Consider the following 19,142-nt stretch of genomic DNA (forward strand, 5'->3'; position numbering starts at 1 on the left):
TGGTGTAGAAAGAAGTCACCAAGCAGACATGATCTTTAACAGAATTAGGAAAGCAAAACATGAGTTTATTGATTTTTCCATAAACAGCTACCTGCTGAAACCCGACTTCATGCGGCGTTCAGACCGCATGTTCGATCCCTTCTCGGAGACGCCGGTGGATGGCGTCATTGCCGCCACGTGCAGCGTCCAGGTTAGAAAGCGACAGCAATCCCTTTCAGTGTATCCAAGGCAAAACTCAAACCCAGAGGTGGTTTGGTTCCTCCCCATACAGGTTTTCTCTGGCCAATTCTTGTCGGACAAGAAGATTGGCACGTACGTGGAGGTGGACATGTACGGGCTGCCCACCGACACCATCCGCAAAGAGTTCCGCACGCGCATGGTGATGAACAACGGACTCAACCCTGCCTACAACGAGGAACCCTTTGTCTTCCGAAAGGTACACCAATTGTGTGTGTGGAATAGTGCTGCCCTCAGCACAATGAAAAGTCTCTCAAGCGTGACTGTGACTCCAGTTCCCTTTTAACACACACCATCAATCACGGCCTCACACAACACACACACATATAGATACGCACATCTGCTGTACAGTGCTCAGTGAGCAAGATCCCTTTTGTCATATGCGCACACACACGGGGCAAACACCTTGAAAAGCGCATCCATAAGAAGCCAGACTCGCCCCACTTTGCGTCTGGACCGAAGATTCTCTTATCTGTTCTCCAGGGATGAATCGCCCTTTGCTTATCTTTGGGTTCTCTCAAGCAGGGTTTCGCACCTGCTCGCGCACACATTGTGAGATAGAAATATACAAGATATACGGCACCCCAAAATGCGCCTTGACAGTAGTCAGATAGGCTCTCTGTTGCGCTTTATTCACAGATGATAATAATACTATTTACTATGACTTTGTATTAGCCGGGTTTTAGCTAGTATAGTTAACCAAACGTCTGGGTGACCAAACGTCTGTGTGACCAAACGTCTGGGTGACCAAACGTCCGGCCAGGTAGTTAGTTTGTTAAATGTATATAATTTTACATTTAAATGTGTGTCAGGTGATCTTACCGGATCTGGCGGTGCTGCGACTGGCCGTGTACGACGACAACAACAAGCTGATTGGCCAGCGCATCCTTCCGCTGGACGGCCTGCAGGCCGGCTACCGACACATCTCGCTACGGAACGAGGGCAACAAGCCCCTCTCGCTGCCCACCATCTTTTGCCAGATCATCCTCAAAACCTACGTGCCCGACGGCTTTGGGGGTGAGTCGAATCAAGCGCCTTGGTTTCGCGTCTTGCATTTTATGAGAAGCCTTGGGCCTTCTTTTTTTATTCTCTTCCTTGTAGTCGCTTTCCCGTTCGGTAATGATGCCGCAAAAGCTTTAAATGTGCAAATGAGAAGACATTTGCTGCTGTCGTTAAACTAAGCCAAAGGGTTTCAAGTGGGAAAACCACCAGGCTTGGTGGCTCCTCCTGATTATTTAAGTCACTTTATTATTATTATTTTTTATTATTTAGTGATTGCTTTAAACTCTGTAAAGTCTTTATGATTTCATCCAAACTTTTGAGGGGTTTACAAAGGATAGTTTGTTTTACAAAGGCGAGGTGAATGTTTAAAATAGTGTCCTGACTTTGGCTATTTTCATATAATGGCCACATATCGGATCTATATCCAGAATTACTGGTAAATTGAATTTAAGAAGATTTTTCAATGCTTTAGGCCTTATTCCATATTCATTTAAAGTAGATAGTAGATAATACAAATTAAATATACATAACTTTATATTTCCAGTACAATTCAACTTAATGACAATAAGTACACTACTGGATGATGAAAAATGAAGATCAAATGTAAAAATACCAATTCTACTTATTTTAAAAAATAATCAATCTTTATCCACCCTTAACAAGTGTCTGGATTTTTTGCAGCTTTCGTCGAAGCTTTGTCCGACCCAAAGAAGTTTCTGACCATCGCGGAGAAGCGAGCCGACCAGATGAAAGCCCTGGGCATCGACACGGTCAGTATCTCAGCGCACCGCAAACCGATCCGCCAAGTGTTCATGGCCAAAATTGACAAAAATGTTCGCCTCTCCCCCTTAAGAACGACATCGCCGACGTCCCTAGCGGCAGCTCCAAAAACGACAAGAAGGGAAAAGGCAAAGGGGACCCGGTGAAGGCCAATGTGACGGCGCAGAGCAGCGCCGACGTGGCTCAGAGCTCCAATGCGGCACAGAACAACGCGGCAGAGACCAAGAAAGGTACGTTCCCGTGTCTTACTTAAATTGTCTTATTTGCTCACCATTTGCGTCCTTGCAGATAACACTTTGGTACCCAGTGTCAACATTGACGACTTGAAGCAAATGAAGGTGCGTACGTCGGAAAACTCGTTCGTAGGCAAACATCTTTAGGCAGTCAAGTCACTGGTGTTTGTCCCGATACAGACGTACCTCAAGCTCATTAAAAAGCAGCAAAAAGATCTGTCCTCTATCAAGAAGAAGCACTCCAAGGTCAGTCTTGCACTGTTTTTTGGTGTATAAGTCGCACTAGACAAAGAATACACAATGAAGGGGGGAAATAATACTAAATAAGTTGGTCTAGAGTACCTTATTTTCACAACTACAAGGCGCATATATAAAGTACACTGGATTATAAAGTGCTTTGTCTATTTTGGAGAAAATGTAAGACTTAAGTGCGCCTTATAGTTGAGAAAATACGGTATATGTTAAAGTAAAGCACGGAAAAAGGTTACAAATAAAAACTAAACTAAATGTAACATGTGAATAGTTTTTGGATAACTATAGCTGAAAACTATGGGATAACATGATGTCAGTGGACAGAGTGTAAATAAATACATTTTAAAAACTTTTAAACAGTGCGACTTATAGTCCAGACTATGCATTCTTTGTCCAACGAACGTTTTTGGCTTTTTCCAGGATCAGAACTCGATGCAGAAAGCACACAGCACGCAGGTGGACAAGATGGCGTCAGCCCACGACAAGGAGAAGAGCACACTGGAGAAGCTGCTGGAGAAAGCTGTCAAGAAACGAGGGTAAAAAAAAAAGCAAGCGTACTAGTTAGATAGTCCTAATTTCAATAAAGATAGTGGGTAAGGAAACTAGACTCCAAATTTTTATACTACCATTAGAATTTAGACAAACAAACCTCCATTCCATTCTGAAGTTTTTGCTTGGTCATCCTTCAGAGAAAACAACTGCCAAGAACTGAGGAAAGAAACTGAAGTGAAAATCCAAGCGCTGGTGAGCGACCACAAAGGAAAGGTACGTCAAACATTGACTTTTATTTTATACGATAAGAATTCTCACGGTTTTCCATGCTACCTTTTCAGGTAAAGGAGCTGACGGCACAGCACACCAAGGAATGGTCGGACCTCATTGGCGGCCATGCCGGCGAAGAGCAAGCCTTAAAGGACACCCACGTCACACAGCAATGTGAGCACCTCAAGAAACTACTGAGCAGCATTCAGGATCAGCAGACCTCACAGCTAAAGCTCATCCACGACCGGTCAGTCGACATTAAAAGCACGTAGGAGGTCCGTCTGGATGTCTTGGTCAACGTTTTTTTCTGCTTTTGTTGGCACAGGCAAAGCAAAGATATGCGAGCCAACCAGGCCAAGATGTCCATGGAAAACAGCAAAGCCATCAGTCAGGATAAGACCATCAAAAACAAGGCAGAGAGAGAAAGGTGATGTACGCCTTGGTGTGGTTTTCTGGATCTTGGAAGACTCACTGACTGATGCCTTTTTTTTTGCAGGAGAGTGCGAGAGTTGAATAGTACCAACACCAAGAGGTTCATGGATGAGAGGAAGAGGGTGCGTAGTAATGAAAAAGACAACCAAGGAGATCTTTTTGTTGAATTGCCTTGTCTGTGTTTGTCTATGTTAGTTGGCCATGAAGCACCAGAAGGAAATTGAGCAGTTGGAGAAGAACCAGAAAGAGCAGGTGGAGAAACTGGACAAGTTTAATGAACAGGTAACAACCAATTCTTATTGATATAATAGGAGAAAGTGTACTGAATAATAGCGAGTTAATCAAAGAACATTTTTAATGACAGCTGATTAAGTCGTTTATCCCATTTTACCATTTGTCTTTATGGAAGAGTATTTTTACAATAAGATTTCATGCTTCAGCAAGTGTTTATGGAAGTGTAGCTTTACATTTATGTTCATTTTCTGTGGTTTTTCATATGATGTACTTTTTCTGTCCAGCTTTTGGCATCGCATCATGAAAGCAAACAAAAAGGTAAGATTTTTATTTTTTTTTAGCATTCCCCATAATGTTTTGAAAAGTTGTGTCTGGAACTCAATGCAATACAAAGTGGCCTTCTTGCATGTGTCTTTTTAACTGCCATTCAATGGCATAAAATGGATTGGACCTTTATTACTGTCAAAGGTTTTTTCTTATAACTTCCATAACACACAATTTTCATAATATTTTTCTGTGTCTGTGTGTAAAGGCAAAGGAAATGCAGCAGATGGCCATGTTGGAGGAGGAGATGGGGCGCAGACTTGCCCCAGTAGTGTGAGCGTCTGATAAACATACACACACACACACACACGTACACAGGTACACGTATCCCCCCACAAACACACTGTAGCCCCCTTCTCAACACAATTTAGCTTTGAAACTGTGCACATAAACACTTTGTTTGTATGTGACATGATTGGAATGTAGCACTGTTTGTACAATCACACTCAAAGCTGTTTTTATATCATATTTTCGTTGAAGTAGCACCGTTAAAAAAGTCAATGGGATGGCGACACCTTTAACGAATAATGGTCGCCCTGTTTGTGACAGGTGGCCCCTTTTTTGTTTTTAATTTTATCCATTCGATCTGATTTTTCCAATTGGATAGAATTGCTTTTTGCTCATGATGTCATGAATATTTTTGTATCCAATCGTATCGAAGCGTAAGGCAAAAAAAAGTCGTTATTTTAGTTCACTGCGGGAAAACTAAGACTTATTTTTGTCTGTTCAAATGTTGCAAAACGGGTTCTTTACCTTTTTTATTTGAGGGCATTTGAATGCATCTTTCAAATTGATTTTAGCGGGGAAAAACAGTTGGGAAAGTTCCTTATATTTATTTGACATATCAGAAGTATTCAAATGGAAATATTAATTTCTAAATTTGTATTTTTAAATTAAATGGGGTAGTTCTTTGACTATAATATAAAATACTTTTGACTTTAAAGTTAAATACAACAGAACTGCTGTTAAGCATTTTTATATTGTAGAGGGCCCACATTTACATTTTTTTGGAATATACTCCAATAATGTGATATTAAAACCCCAAATTGCGATATAATACACGATAATCACAGCATAATTCAGTGGTAAAACTACAAAAATGGCCTCCAAAAATGTTTCATCGTCATTATGACGTGAAGGAAGGAAACACCTAAAAATGTTTGTTGACATCCCCCATTTTAAAAGAAAAATAACAAAAAAAGTGCTTTTATTCTTTGGCTTTGCAAATGTGCCACTTTTTGTCATTTAGGATTCTTTTAACTTATTTGATTGAATGCCAAATTCAAGGGTTGTTTCTATGGAGATCTATATATATATATATACATATATTATATCTATAAATAATTGAACATATATATTGTATATATTAGATATGATGTCTCGTTGGATTGTTTGTTAGAGGCTTTTTTTCTTTTTTTTGCACTTTTTCCAGTTGGTCCAGATGGTTTATCTTTCTTTTTTTTTCTCAAACGATGTGTGCGGGTGTTTATTTTATTTTTATTTTTTTTTTTAGATTTTTATTGTACTGTTTGACCTCTAGCAAAAATGACGCGGTTGTTACTTGGCTCCTTTAATACTGTTTTATAGTATGTGTATTAATAAATGACAGTGGAATATGGGACCTCAAAACATCCCCTTGCTTGGGTTTTTTGGGGGTGCCATCACCCAAACATTTTTTTTTGACAAAAGAGTTAACACTGGGTTTATTTTTTTATTGAATTTAGACTTAATGAGATCACTTACTTCCTACAAATCTTCTTTTCTTGTAGACAGATAGCCACATACTGGAATCAAGTCCATTCAGAGTCACAAGGAGGCGCACTAGAGTGCAAAATAAGAGTCAAAATCCGCCTGTAAGTCGATTACAAATATTCCGTATTTTTTTTAAGTAGTGACAACAAAGTCAAAATGGAAAAAAAGTCAATGTGATAACAAAATGTGGCAAATTTCTCCAAAATATCTAGGCAACAAAAGTCCGGCAGTCACATGATCCAAAAAGGGCCACATTTTGGATTCATTCAAGTTCCCAAAATATCCAAACAAAAACCCAGTCTTCTACAAAGAAAAATCAGCAAAATCCAACTGTTTTTTATGTTCTCCAATCTAAAAAATTGTCTTAAAACCCTCTAAAGAAAAAGTCTGAAATTCTCCATGGACCCCAATAGCCCCAAAAAAACCCTTTCTTCCAGCTCTCTATTCAAAGGAAAAAGTGAAGGCATTCTGCAGGCTTCTGCAGTTTTCACCAAAGGGGAGGGTTCCCAACCCCCCCATTGACACCATGGCCCCTCCCCAGACAAATCACAATTCATAATTACCCACTCCTAAAAAAAAGTCCATCTATTTTCTAACATATTTCAGAAAAATCCTCCCTTTTCCTGACTAATTCCAGCATCACATTTTTACATCAACCTGGCCCAAATCAAGTGAATTTTCTTCTTTTTTGCTGCATTTTTGTGTGTGGAGGATCAGAGTGGAGGGATCCCCCTCCCTCTCTCTTTTGCCTCTCTCTCTCTTTCTCTCTCTCTCTCTCTTTTTCTGTGCCTCCCGCCTCTTCGTCCTCTTCTCCTGGCTCTCTTTTCCCGCTCAGCTCAGGTGGCGCCACTCGCCACGGCTTCGCTTCTGGAGGGGGGGAAAACCGGCCTGGAAGATGGGACCAGTGGGCTTCAGCACCAAGGAGAGTTCTCGTACTCTTCTGCTTGGTCAGTAATTTTGTCTTTCTTTCTTTGGATTATGTGATTTGTTCATATCTCAAAGCATTTAGATTTTTTTGGTGTGGTTTTGGTCACTAAATGACTTTCCTCGCTGAACTTAATGGAGCGGAATTTGAACTTGCTGCGCAATATTCGCCTGGCTGTGGATTTTTATGCTGACTGTGTTATATTTAAAGGGGGGGGGAGTTCAGGTTGTGCGTGGGTAATCGTGAGTGTGTGTGTGTTTAATGCTGTCGTGACGCCACACTGCAGTGTGTGTCTTTTCAACAACGTTTTTTGGGATTGAAAAAAATACCATGTAGGAGTTCAAGAGCCCTTTTAGTGTTTTTGGGGTTTTTTTTTTTGCTGACAGTGAAACTAAAGTAGAGGACTTTCCGCGCTCCTTTTGAACCAAATACATGAAATATAGATTTGTTTAATTATGTTGCATTTTGTGTTTCTAACATAACATAGTTAGTCTTCTTTTAAATATATATGTATAGGAATAAGATGGTATTTGTCGTATTTTTTTAAATGTATGTATATCGCCACTCATGGAAATGAATTTTATTTGCAGTCAATTTAGTCATCCTTTAGTTCACTTTGAATTTTTTTCAATATGGATCAATTTGAATGAATAGATGACTCCATTGTAGGGTTGACTTGACATTGTTTCCCGTTTAGGCGCATGGCTGCTGTTGCCGCTGTTGCTTCTGTCAACGACGGCGTGGGGCGAGCTGGAAGGCGAGAACCTGTCGGGTCTGTCGGGCGATCCCGACCGAGCCATCTTCGCCGTGCGGGAGAACGGCACCACTTGCCTGATGGTAGAGTTTGCCGTCAAACTGCTGGTGCCCTATGACGTGCTGGCGCTCAACCGCATTGACGTAAGTGGCTGGCCACGCCCCTGGCTTCACTTTTTGGGGCGATAGATGGCTAAGGTGAAAGATGTTTTGGCATGTGGACATTTTGGTAGATGTTTTTTGTGTGTGTGTGTGTGTATGACAGCTGATCACCGAGCAGGCGTCCTTCACGCTCCCTCGCGGCGCTCGCATCGACGGAAAGTGTGGCAGCAGCGAGTCGGAGATTCACATCAGTTGGAAAAACGATGCCTACGTGCTGCGCTTCTACTTTTCCAAGGTGCCACAACACACACGCATACACAAACTAAGGGTGAAAGGTTTTATACATCTTTAGCAAACTTTTTTTTCTACGGTATATCAAATCCAGAGGATGTAATTTCTACTATGTAAAGTTTTTTAAGAAATTTAAAGAGGGGAAAAAGCTTAAAATACAAAATGGTCATTTTTAGGGAATAAAAGCCATACTATACTATGTCGTTTTCCAGAGAAAAAGCCCATGTCGTTTTTAAGCCTTATGTCGTTTTTCCAGAGAAAAAGCCTTGCTATACTACGTCGTTTTTTCAGAGAAAAAGCCTTACTATACTATGTCGTTTTTTAAGACAAAAAGCCTTACAATATTATGTCGTTTTTTTAAGACTAAAAGCCTTACTATAGTATGTAATTTTTAAGCTTTACTATACTATGTCGTTTTTTCAAGAAAAAAAGCCTTACTATACTATGTCGTTTTTTCAAGAAAAAAAGCCTTACTATACTATGTCGTTTTTGGTGATAAAAAGCCTTACTATACTATGTCGTTTTTTTCAAGAAAAAAAGCCTTACTATACTATGTCGTTTTTTCCTAGAAAAAGCCATACTATACTATGTCGTTTTTTTTCAGAGAAAAAGCCATACTATACTATGTCGTTTTTTCAGAGAAAAACCCATACTATACTATGTCGTTTTTTTCAGAGAAAAAGCCATACTATACTATGTCGTTTTTTCAGAGAAAAAGCCATACTATACTATGTCGTTTTTTTCAGAGAAAAAGCCATACTATACTATGTCGTTTTTTTCAAGAAAAAAAGCCTTACTATACTGTCGTTTTTTCAAAAAAAAAGCCTTACTATACTATGTCGTTTTTTTCAAGAAAAAAAGCCTTACTATACTGTTGTTTTTTCAAGAAAAAAAAGCCTTACTATACTACGTCGTTTTTTAAGACAAAAAAGCCTTACTATCCTATGTCGTTTTTAAGCCTTACTATACTATGTCCTTTTTTCAAGAAAAAAAGCCTCACCATACTATGTCGTTTTTGGTGATAAAAAGCCTTACTATACTATGTCGTTTTTTTCCCAAAAAAAAGCCTTACTATACTATGTCGTTTTTTCAAGAAAAAAAGCCTTACTATACTGTCGTTTTTTAAGACAAAAAAGCCTTACTATCCTATGTCGTTTTTAAGCCTTACTATACTATGTCGTTTTTTCAAGAAAAAAAGCCTTACTATACTATGTCGTTTTTGGTGATAAAAAGCCTGACTATACTAAGTCGTTTTTTCAAGAAAAAAAGCCTTAATATACTATGTTGTTTTTTCAGGGAAAAAGCCTGTGATTTATAAGTTTACTATACTATGTCATTTTGCCAGAGAGAAATCCATATTATACTAATAGTTGTAACAGACAAAACAATAAATACTACTGCTTACTTATGTGAGCTTGTGGTCCAGTGAATAAGTATTATACCGTAAAGAACTAAGTATGATCTAGAAGTGAAAAGAGTCCAAACAACAAATTCTATTTCCTGAGTGGTGGCCCAGTGGCTAAGTCATCAGTCTTCCAACTCTTAGGACATGGGTTCAAATCCTAATGTTTGCAAAGATTTTCCCACTATTATTCAGGTAAAGAAAGTAGACAAAACAACAAGTACTAAAGATAAAAATTGAAGAGTGGTGGCTCAGTGGGTAAGTCATCAGTCTTCTTTCTCTTTGGTCCTGGGTTCAATTCCTAGTGTTTGTAATGTTTTTTTCACTAAGTCACCAGGTAAATGAAAAAGGTAAAACTACAAGTACTACTGCTTTCTCTCATAGGGTGGTGGCCCAGTGGGTAAGTCATCAGTTTGCCAACTCTTTGGTACCTGGTTCAATCCCCAGGTCAGGCAAAGATTTTCCCACAATTGTTCAGGTAAAAGTATAAGTATTAATGTCTAAGTGTTTAAGTGTATAAGTATTCAGTGGTGGATGAAGCATTTTGTCAAAAAATGACTAAGTGTTTCACCCCCATTTCCTTGGATGTAACGTTTCAACACCCTTGTATAAGTGGGGCACGAGTTGGTGTTGTGGGTTGCACACTCGCCTTTGCACCGAGAGAACGTGAGTTCGCTTCCCGGTGTCGGCGGTTCACTGACCAAGCAAGCGGTCGAGGGTCGGCCGAAGGCCGACCCGAGAACGCCTTTCGCACATACAGGACCCTTCAAGTGTCTTCCGAACTGCCGAAGGCAGTTCGGAATATAACCTTTTGCTGAAAAGTATGACTAAGTGTTTAATATAAATTAAAAAGTTTTTTCTTTTTTTTTTCTCCTTATTCCTTTGACCAATTCTTCTTTCCAAGTATTTTCAGCCAAACGACGGCAGCGGGAATTGAACCCAGGTCTCCCACACGGGAGTCCTGTGTTCTAACCTCTGCGCCAACCAAGTGACTACACTTTTCTTTGTAATCATTTGAGTTTTGTTGAGTACAAGTCCACAGAAACAACTAAGTGAAAAAGTGTCTCAACCGGGAATCGAACCAAGGTCTCCCACACGGGAGTCCAGTGTTCTAACCTCTGCGCCAACCAAGTGACTACACTTTTCTTTGTAATCATTTGTGTTTTGTTGAGAAGAAGTCCAAAGAAACAACTAAGTGAAAAAGCATCTCAACCGGGAATCGAACCAAGGTCTCCCACACGGGAGTCCAGTGTTCTAACCTCTGCGCCAACCAAGTGACTACACTTTCCTTAGTCATCATTTGAGTTTCTTGAGAAGAAGTCCAAAGAAACAACTAAGTGAAAAAGTGTCTTGACCGGGAATTGAACCCAAGTCTCCCCGATGGGAGTCCAGTGATCTAACCTCTGCGCCAACCAAGTGACCATGGTTTCCTTTGTAATCCTTTGAGTTTTGTTGAGTACAAGTCCACAGAAACAACTAAGTGAAAAAGTGTCTCGACCAGGAATCGAACCCAGGTCTCCCGGACAGGAGTCCAGTGTTCTAACCTCTGCGCCAGCCAAGTGAGTACACTTTTCTTTGTAATCATTTGAGTTTCTTGAGAAGAAGTCCACAGAAACAACTAAGTGAAAAAGTGTCTCGACCGGGAATCGAACCCAGGTCTCCCAGATGGGAGTCCAGTGATCTAACCTCTGCGCCAACCAAGTGTTCACAGTTTCCTTGGTAATCATTTGAGTTTCTTGAGAAGAAGTCCACAGACACAACTAAGTGAAAAAGTGTCACAACCGGGAATCGAACCCAGGTCTCCCAGACAGAAGACAAATGAGCTAACCACTACACCACCAAGTTTTCACAGTTTCCTTTGTAATCATTTGAGTTTCTTGAGAAGAAGTCCACAGAAACAACTAAGTGAAAAAGACCAAACTGGGATTCGAACCCAGGTATCCCCGACGAGAGACAGGTGAGTTACCCACTATGCCACCAAGTGACCACAGTTTTCTTTGTAATCATTTGAGTATTTTGAACAGAAGTCCAGAGAAACAACTAAGTGAAAAAGAGTCCCAAACGGGAATTGAACCCAGGTCTCCCCTACAAGAGACAGATGAGTTAACCACTAGGCCACAATTTGGCTACACTTTCCCCTTGTGTCATTTGACTGTTTTGAAAAGAAGTACACAGAAACAACTAAGGGAAAATGTTTCCTGACTAGGATTCGAACCCAGGCTGTCCACATGGGAGACGGGTGAGTTAACCTCTGCACCACTTTGCCCTCGAGAAAAGATGCGCAATATGGAATATGAATGAACAATTTTCTATTCAAAAAGAAAAACACTTAACTTTACTATGAAAAAGCCTTACAATACTATGTCATTTTTTTCAGAGAAAGAGCCTTACTATACTGTGTTTTTAAGCCTTACTATACTATGTCGTTTTTTTTCAGAAAAAAAGCCATACTATACTATGTCGTTTTTTCAGAGAAAAAGCCTTAGTATACTATGTCGTTTTTTCAGAGAAAAAGCCATACTATACTATGTCGTTTTTTCAGAGAAAAAGCCTTACTATACTAAGTCATTTTTAAGCCTTACTATACTATGTCGTTTTTTCAGAGAAAAAGCCATACTATACTATGTCATTTTTTTTCAGAAAAAAAAGCCATACTATACTATGTCGTTTTTTCAGAGAAAAAGCCTTAGTATACTATGTCGTTTTTTTCAGAAAAAAAGCCATACTATACTATGTCGTTTTTTCAGAGAAAAAGCCTTACTATACTAAGTCATTTTTAAGCCTTACTATACTATGTCGTTTTTTTTCAGAAAAAAGCCATACTATACTATGTCGTTTTTTTCAGAAAAAAAGCCATACTATACTATGTCGTTTTTTCAGAGAAAAAGCCTTACTATACTAAGTCATTTTTAAGCCTTACTATATTATGTCGTTTTTTTCAGAGAAAAAGCCTTACTATACTAAGTCATTTTTAAGCCTTACTATACTATGTCGTTTTTTTTCAGAAAAAAAGCCATACTATACTATGTCGTTTTTTTCCAGAAAAAAAGCCACACTATACTATGTCGTTTTTTCAGAGAAAAAGCCTTACTATACTAAGTCATTTTTAAGCCTTACTATACTATGTCGTTTTTTCAGAGAAAAAGCCATACTATACTATGTCGTTTTTTTTCAGAAAAAAAGCCATACTATACTATGTCGATTTTTTCAGAGAAAAAGCCTTACTATACTATGTCGTTTTTTCAGAGAAAAAGCCATACTATACTATGTCGTTTTTTTCAGAAAAAAGCCATACTATACTATGTCGTTTTTTCAGAGAAAAAGCCTTACTATACTAAGTCATTTTTAAGCCTTACTATACTATGTCGTTTTTTCAGAGAAAAAGCCTTACTATACTATGTCGTTTTTTTTAGAGAAAAAGCCTTAGTATACTATGTCGTTTTTTTTTCAGAAAAAAAAGCCATACTATACTATGTCGTTTTTTCGGAGAAAAAGCCTTACTATACTATGTCGTTTTTTCAGAGAAAAAGCCATACTATAATATGTCGTTTTTTTTTCAGAAAAAAAGCCATACTATACTATGTCGTTTTTTTCAGAGAAAAAGCCATACTATACTATGTCGTTTTTTCAGAGAAAAAGCCTTACTATACTAAGTCATTTTTAAGCCTTACTATCCTATGTCATTTTTTTAGAGAAAAAGCCTTACTATACTATGTCGGTTTTTTTCAGAAAAAATATACTATGTCGTTTTTTTCAGAAAAAAAGCCATACTATACTATGTCATTTTTTTCAGAGAAAAAGCCATACTATACTATGTCGTTTTTTTGAAGAAAAAAGCCTTACTATACTATGTCGTTTTTTTGAAGAAAAAAGCCTTACTATACTGTCATTTTTGATGAAAAAAGCCTTACTATACCATGTCGTTTTTTTTGAAGAAAAAAGCCTTACTATACTTTGTCGTTTTTTGAAGAAAAAAGCCTTACTATACTATGTCGTTTTTTTGAAGAAAAAAGCCTTGGTATAGTATGTCGTTTTTTTTTAAGAAAAAAGCCTTACTATACTATGTTGTTTTTTTGAAGAAAAAAGCCTTACTATACTATGTCGTTTTTGATGAAAAAAGCCTTACCATAGTATGTCGTTTTTTTGAAGAAAAAAGCCTTACTATACTATGTCGTTTTTTTGGAGAAAAAAGCCTTACTATACTATGTCGTTTTTTTGAAGAAAAAAGCCTTACTATACTATGTCGTTTTTTGAAGAAAAAAGCCTTACTATACTATGTCGTTTTTTTGAAGAAAAAAGCCTTACTATACTATGTCGTTTTTTTGAAGAAAAAAGCCTTACTATACTATGTCGTTTTTTTGAAGAAAAAAGCCTTACTATACTATGTCGTTTTTTGAAGAAAAAAGCCTTACTATACTATGTCGTTCTTTTGAAAAAAAAGCCTTACTATACTATGTCATTTTTTGATGAAAAAAGCCTTACTATACTATGTCGTTTTTTTGAAGAAAAAAGCCTTACTATACTATGTCGTTTTTGATGAAAAAAGCCTTACCATAGTATGTCGTTTTTTTGAAGAAAAAAGCCTTACTATACTATGTCGTTTTTTTGGAGAAAAAAGCCTTACTATACTATGTCGTTTTTTTGAAGAAAAAAGCCTTACTATACTATGTCGTTTTTTGAAGAAAAAAGCCTTACTATACTATGTCGTTTTTTTGAAGAAAAAAGCCTTACTATACTATGTCGTTTTTTTGAAGAAAAAAGCCTTACTATACTATGTCGTTTTTTTGAAGAAAAAAGCCTTACTATACTATGTCGTTTTTTTGAAGAAAAAAGCCTTACTATACTATGTCGTTTTTGATGAAAAAAGCCTTACCATAGTATGTCGTTTTTTTGAAGAAAAAAGCCTTACTATACTATGTCGTTTTTTTGGAGAAAAAAGCCTTACTATACTATGTCGTTTTTTTGAAGAAAAAAGCCTTACTATACTATGTCGTTTTTTGAAGAAAAAAGCCTTACTATACTATGTCGTTTTTTTGAAGAAAAAAGCCTTACTATACTATGTCGTTTTTTTGAAGAAAAAAGCCATACTATACTATGTCGTTTTTTGATGAAAAAAGCCTTGGTATAGTATGTCGTTTTTTTTAAGAAAAAAGCCTTACTATACTATGTTGTTTTTTTGAAGAAAAAAGCCTTACTATACTATGTCGTTTTTTTGAAGAAAAAAGCCTTACTATACTATGTCGTTTTTTTGAAGAAAAAAGCCTTACTATACTATGTCGTTTTTTGAAGAAAAAAGCCTTACTATACTATGTCGTTTTTTTGAAGAAAAAAGCCTTACTATACTATGTCGTTTTTGATGAAAAAAGCCTTACCATAGTATGTCGTTTTTTTGAAGAAAAAAGCCTTACTATACTATGTCGTTTTTTTGGAGAAAAAAGCCTTACTATACTATGTCGTTTTTTTGAAGAAAAAAGCCTTACTATACTATGTCGTTTTTTGAAGAAAAAAGCCTTACTATACTATGTCGTTTTTTTGAAGAAAAAAGCCTTACTATACTATGTCGTTTTTTTGAAGAAAAAAGCCTTACTATACTATGTCGTTTTTTGAAGAAAAAAGCCTTACTATACTATGTCGTTTTTTTGAAGAAAAAAGCCTTACTATACTATGTCGTTTTTGATGAAAAAAGCCTTACCATAGTATGTCGTTTTTTTGAAGAAAAAAGCCTTACTATACTATGTCGTTTTTTTGGAGAAAAAAGCCTTACTATACTATGTCGTTTTTTTGAAGAAAAAAGCCTTACTATACTATGTCGTTTTTTGAAGAAAAAAGCCTTACTATACTATGTCGTTTTTTTGAAGAAAAAAGCCTTACTATACTATGTCGTTTTTGATGAAAAAAGCCTTACCATAGTATGTCGTTTTTTTGAAGAAAAAAGCCTTACTATACTATGTCGTTTTTTTGGAGAAAAAAGCCTTACTATACTATGTCGTTTTTTTGAAGAAAAAAGCCTTACTATACTATGTCGTTTTTTGAAGAAAAAAGCCTTACTATACTATGTCGTTTTTTTGAAGAAAAAAGCCTTACTATACTATGTCGTTTTTTTGAAGAAAAAAGCCTTACTATACTATGTCGTTTTTTGAAGAAAAAAGCCTTACTATACTATGTCGTTTTTTTGAAGAAAAAAGCCTTACTATACTATGTCGTTTTTGATGAAAAAAGCCTTACCATAGTATGTCGTTTTTTTGAAGAAAAAAGCCTTACTATACTATGTCGTTTTTTTGGAGAAAAAAGCCTTACTATACTATGTCGTTTTTTTGAAGAAAAAAGCCTTACTATACTATGTCGTTTTTTGAAGAAAAAAGCCTTACTATACTATGTCGTTTTTTGAAGAAAAAAGCCTTACTATACTATGTCTTTTTTTTGAAGAAAAAAGCCATACTATACTATGTCGTTTTTTGATGAAAAAAGCCTTAGTATAGTATGTCGTTTTTTTTAAGAAAAAAGCCTTACTATACTATGTTGTTTTTTTGAAGAAAAAAGCCTTACTATACTATGTCGTTTTTTTGAAGAAAAAAGCCTTACTATACTATGTCGTTTTTTTGAAGAAAAAAGCCTTACTATACTATGTCGTTTTTTTGAAGAAAAAAGCCTTACTATACTATGTCGTTTTTTTGAAGAAAAAAGCCTTACTATACTATGTCTTTTTTTTGAAGAAAAAAGCCATACTATACTATGTCGTTTTTTGATGAAAAAAGCCTTAGTATAGTATGTCGTTTTTTTAAAGAAAAAAGCCTTACTATACTATGTTGTTTTTTTGAAGAAAAAAGCCTTACTATACTATGTCGTTTTTTTGAAGAAAAAAGCCTTACTTTACTATGTCGTTTTTTTGAAGAAAAAAGCCTTACTATACTATGTCGTTTTTTTGAAGAAAAAAGCCTTACTATACTATGTCGTTTTTTTGAAGAAAAAAGCCTTACTATACTATGTCGTTTTTGATGAAAAAAGCCTTACCATAGTATGTCGTTTTTTTGAAGAAAAAAGCCTTACTATACTATGTCGTTTTTTTGGAGAAAAAAGCCTTACTATACTATGTCGTTTTTTTGAAGAAAAAAGCCTTACTATACTATGTCGTTTTTTGAAGAAAAAAGCCTTACTATACTATGTCGTTTTTTTGAAGAAAAAAGCCTTACTATACTATGTCGTTTTTGATGAAAAAAGCCTTACCATAGTATGTCGTTTTTTTGAAGAAAAAAGCCTTACTATACTATGTCGTTTTTTTGGAGAAAAAAGCCTTACTATACTATGTCGTTTTTTTGAAGAAAAAAGCCTTACTATACTATGTCGTTTTTTGAAGAAAAAAGCCTTACTATACTATGTCGTTTTTTTGAAGAAAAAAGCCTTACTATACTATGTCGTTTTTTTGAAGAAAAAAGCCTTACTATACTATGTCGTTTTTTTGAAGAAAAAGCCATACTATACTATGTCGTTTTTTGATGAAAAAAGCCTTAGTATAGTATGTCGTTTTTTTGAAGAAAAAAGCCTTACTATACTATGTCGTTTTTTTGAAGAAAAAAGCCTTACTATACTATGTCGTTTTTTTGAAGAAAAAAGCCTTACTATACTATGTCGTTTTTTTGAAGAAAAAAGCCTTACTATACTATGTCGTTTTTTTGAAGAAAAAAGCCTTACTATACTATGTCGTTTTTTTGAAGAAAAAAGCCATACTATACTATGTCGTTTTTTGATGAAAAAAGCCTTACTATACTATGTCGTTTTTTTGAAGAAAAAAGCCTTACTATACTTTGTCGTTTTTTTGAAGAAAAAAGCCTTACTATACTGTCGTTTTTTGATGAAAAAAGCCTTACTATACTATGTCATTTTTTTAAGAAAAAAGCCTTACTATACTATGTCGTTTTTGGTGATAAAAAGGCTTAATATACTATATCGTTTTTTAACGAAAAAAAGCCTTACTATACTATGTCGTTTTTTTCCGAGAAAAAGCCTTACTATACTATGTCCCTTTTTTCAGAGAAAAAGCCATACTATACTATGTCGTTTTTTCAGAGAAAAAGCCATACTATACTATGTCGTTTTTTTTCCGAAAAAAAGCCATACTATACTAAGTCATTTTTAAGCCATACTATACTATGTCGTTTTTTCAGAGAAAAAGCCTTAATATACTAAGTCATTTTTAAGCTTTACTATACTAAGTCATTTTTAAGCTTTACTATACTATGTCGTTTTTTCAGAGAAAAAGCCTTACTATACTATGTGTTTTTTTAAGGGAAAAAGTCTTACCATACTCTGCATTTCAGGAGCTGCGTGCCAAAGGCGCAGAGGTGTGGAAGATCAGCAAGGTCCAGTTGGTGTACGATACCTCCGAGACGTCTCACTTCATCAACGCCTACAACCGTGAGTGTCCATTTTCCATCCACCATCAGCTAGCTGAGCACATTCTTCTCCTAACCACTTTTCAGCCGGCACGCACACGGCCAGCAGCCGCCGCCTGTCGGCGATGGTGACGCCGTCCGGCCGCTCTTTTGCCTGCGCCGCCCAGCAGACGCTGACCCTCATCAGCAGCGACCACCAGAAGGGTGTCACCATCAGCATGTACGACGCCCAGATTCAACCCTTCGACATGACTGCCGATTTTGTCTTCAGCGAGCGTGAGTCTCGGCACCCCCAAACGCATTGGTTCAAAGAATTATGGTAGTTTAAAAGTGATGAAACGAAGCATACGTTAGATTTTTACAGCTCTCCGGGAGTCAATTTGCCCTAAAAAAATGCGCAGTCATTATTTTTATCAATTTTTTTTGTCTTTTTAGCTTACAAATGCATCACAGATCAGCGTGAACGTCTAGAAGAGACGCTGCCACTCATCTTGGGCTTCATCTTGGCGCTCATCATCGTCATCACCCTGACCGTCTACCATTTCCACCTCAAGTTGAGTGCCAGCAGCACACCCCCACAAATGCCACGTGACCGCTCAATGTACAAAAACATGTAAGAAGAAATCCTTTCCACCACCAACACGTCTGTCCCATTAAGCGACATTGTCCCGTTTTAAAAAGGTACACACCTTTCTCCATACGTGTGTGTTTCTTTTGTCCTGTTATTTCTCATTCGGTGTTGCTTTTAAAGCTAAAAAAACGAAAGGAATTAAGCCTACTCCCGTTTGAAATGTGCTAAATATTATTTTCCTGAAAAACTATGCATAAAAACCTCTGCTGAAAACACATCTTTGGGGTCTTTTTGTCGTGTTTGTGTCAAAGAAACAGATGAGCAGCTAAGGGGAGAAAAAACAACTATTGATTAAGACGTTAAGACTGGAAATTAATGTTTTTCGTGGCGTATAACTCATCTGACAGTTGCCATGTTTTGTTAGCTTCGTATTTTAAATCATTGAGCTTTCAATTTGACATTTTACCTTTGAATGAGATTAATTTCAGGTTACAGGCTCCATTTTTCTGCTCTTCTCTACTTACCGGGTCTTATAGCAAACCATTGGACGAGAGCATCCCCTTTAGTGACAAATAACATTGCCTGTCCATTATTTCCAGCACCATATTTTCTTTTATTTAGTGAGCTTTTCCTCTACCTTTTTTTGCGCCTCAATCAATATCCCATTTGGCCGCAGAGCACAAAGACAAATAAGACTATA

At 36.8% G+C, this 19,142-nt stretch overlaps 2 protein-coding genes across 2 annotated transcripts in view; both read left to right on the plus strand.

Annotated features, from left to right (window-relative positions):
• The window catches only part of plcb4b (phospholipase C, beta 4b), a 29,087-nt gene extending 23,200 nt beyond the window's left edge, over positions 1 to 5,887 (plus strand). The window contains exons 26-40 of the mRNA XM_077741181.1: positions 88 to 190; positions 272 to 436; positions 1,050 to 1,254; positions 1,921 to 2,009; positions 2,093 to 2,249; positions 2,308 to 2,357; positions 2,433 to 2,498; positions 2,925 to 3,040; positions 3,194 to 3,269; positions 3,338 to 3,513; positions 3,592 to 3,693; positions 3,763 to 3,820; positions 3,894 to 3,980; positions 4,217 to 4,250; positions 4,465 to 5,887. Coding sequence (XP_077597307.1) covers positions 88 to 190; positions 272 to 436; positions 1,050 to 1,254; positions 1,921 to 2,009; positions 2,093 to 2,249; positions 2,308 to 2,357; positions 2,433 to 2,498; positions 2,925 to 3,040; positions 3,194 to 3,269; positions 3,338 to 3,513; positions 3,592 to 3,693; positions 3,763 to 3,820; positions 3,894 to 3,980; positions 4,217 to 4,250; positions 4,465 to 4,541 — 1,561 coding nt within the window. The 3' untranslated portion in view covers positions 4,542 to 5,887. The remainder of the gene's footprint in view (positions 1 to 87; positions 191 to 271; positions 437 to 1,049; positions 1,255 to 1,920; positions 2,010 to 2,092; positions 2,250 to 2,307; positions 2,358 to 2,432; positions 2,499 to 2,924; positions 3,041 to 3,193; positions 3,270 to 3,337; positions 3,514 to 3,591; positions 3,694 to 3,762; positions 3,821 to 3,893; positions 3,981 to 4,216; positions 4,251 to 4,464) is intronic.
• An 879-nt stretch (positions 5,888 to 6,766) lies between these two features.
• Positions 6,767 to 18,719, plus strand: lamp5 (lysosomal associated membrane protein family member 5). The gene is made up of 6 exons (XM_077741154.1): positions 6,767 to 6,955; positions 7,631 to 7,830; positions 7,952 to 8,083; positions 17,797 to 17,893; positions 17,959 to 18,147; positions 18,307 to 18,719. The coding sequence occupies exons 1-6, from the start codon at positions 6,904 to 6,906 to the stop codon at positions 18,486 to 18,488; spliced, it is 852 nt and encodes a 283-aa protein (XP_077597280.1). The 5' UTR covers positions 6,767 to 6,903; the 3' UTR covers positions 18,489 to 18,719.
• Positions 18,720 to 19,142: the final 423 nt, after the last annotated feature.

This window comes from Stigmatopora nigra, chromosome 2 (assembly GCF_051989575.1).
Source record: "Stigmatopora nigra isolate UIUO_SnigA chromosome 2, RoL_Snig_1.1, whole genome shotgun sequence".
Taxonomy (NCBI): domain Eukaryota; kingdom Metazoa; phylum Chordata; class Actinopteri; order Syngnathiformes; family Syngnathidae; genus Stigmatopora; species Stigmatopora nigra.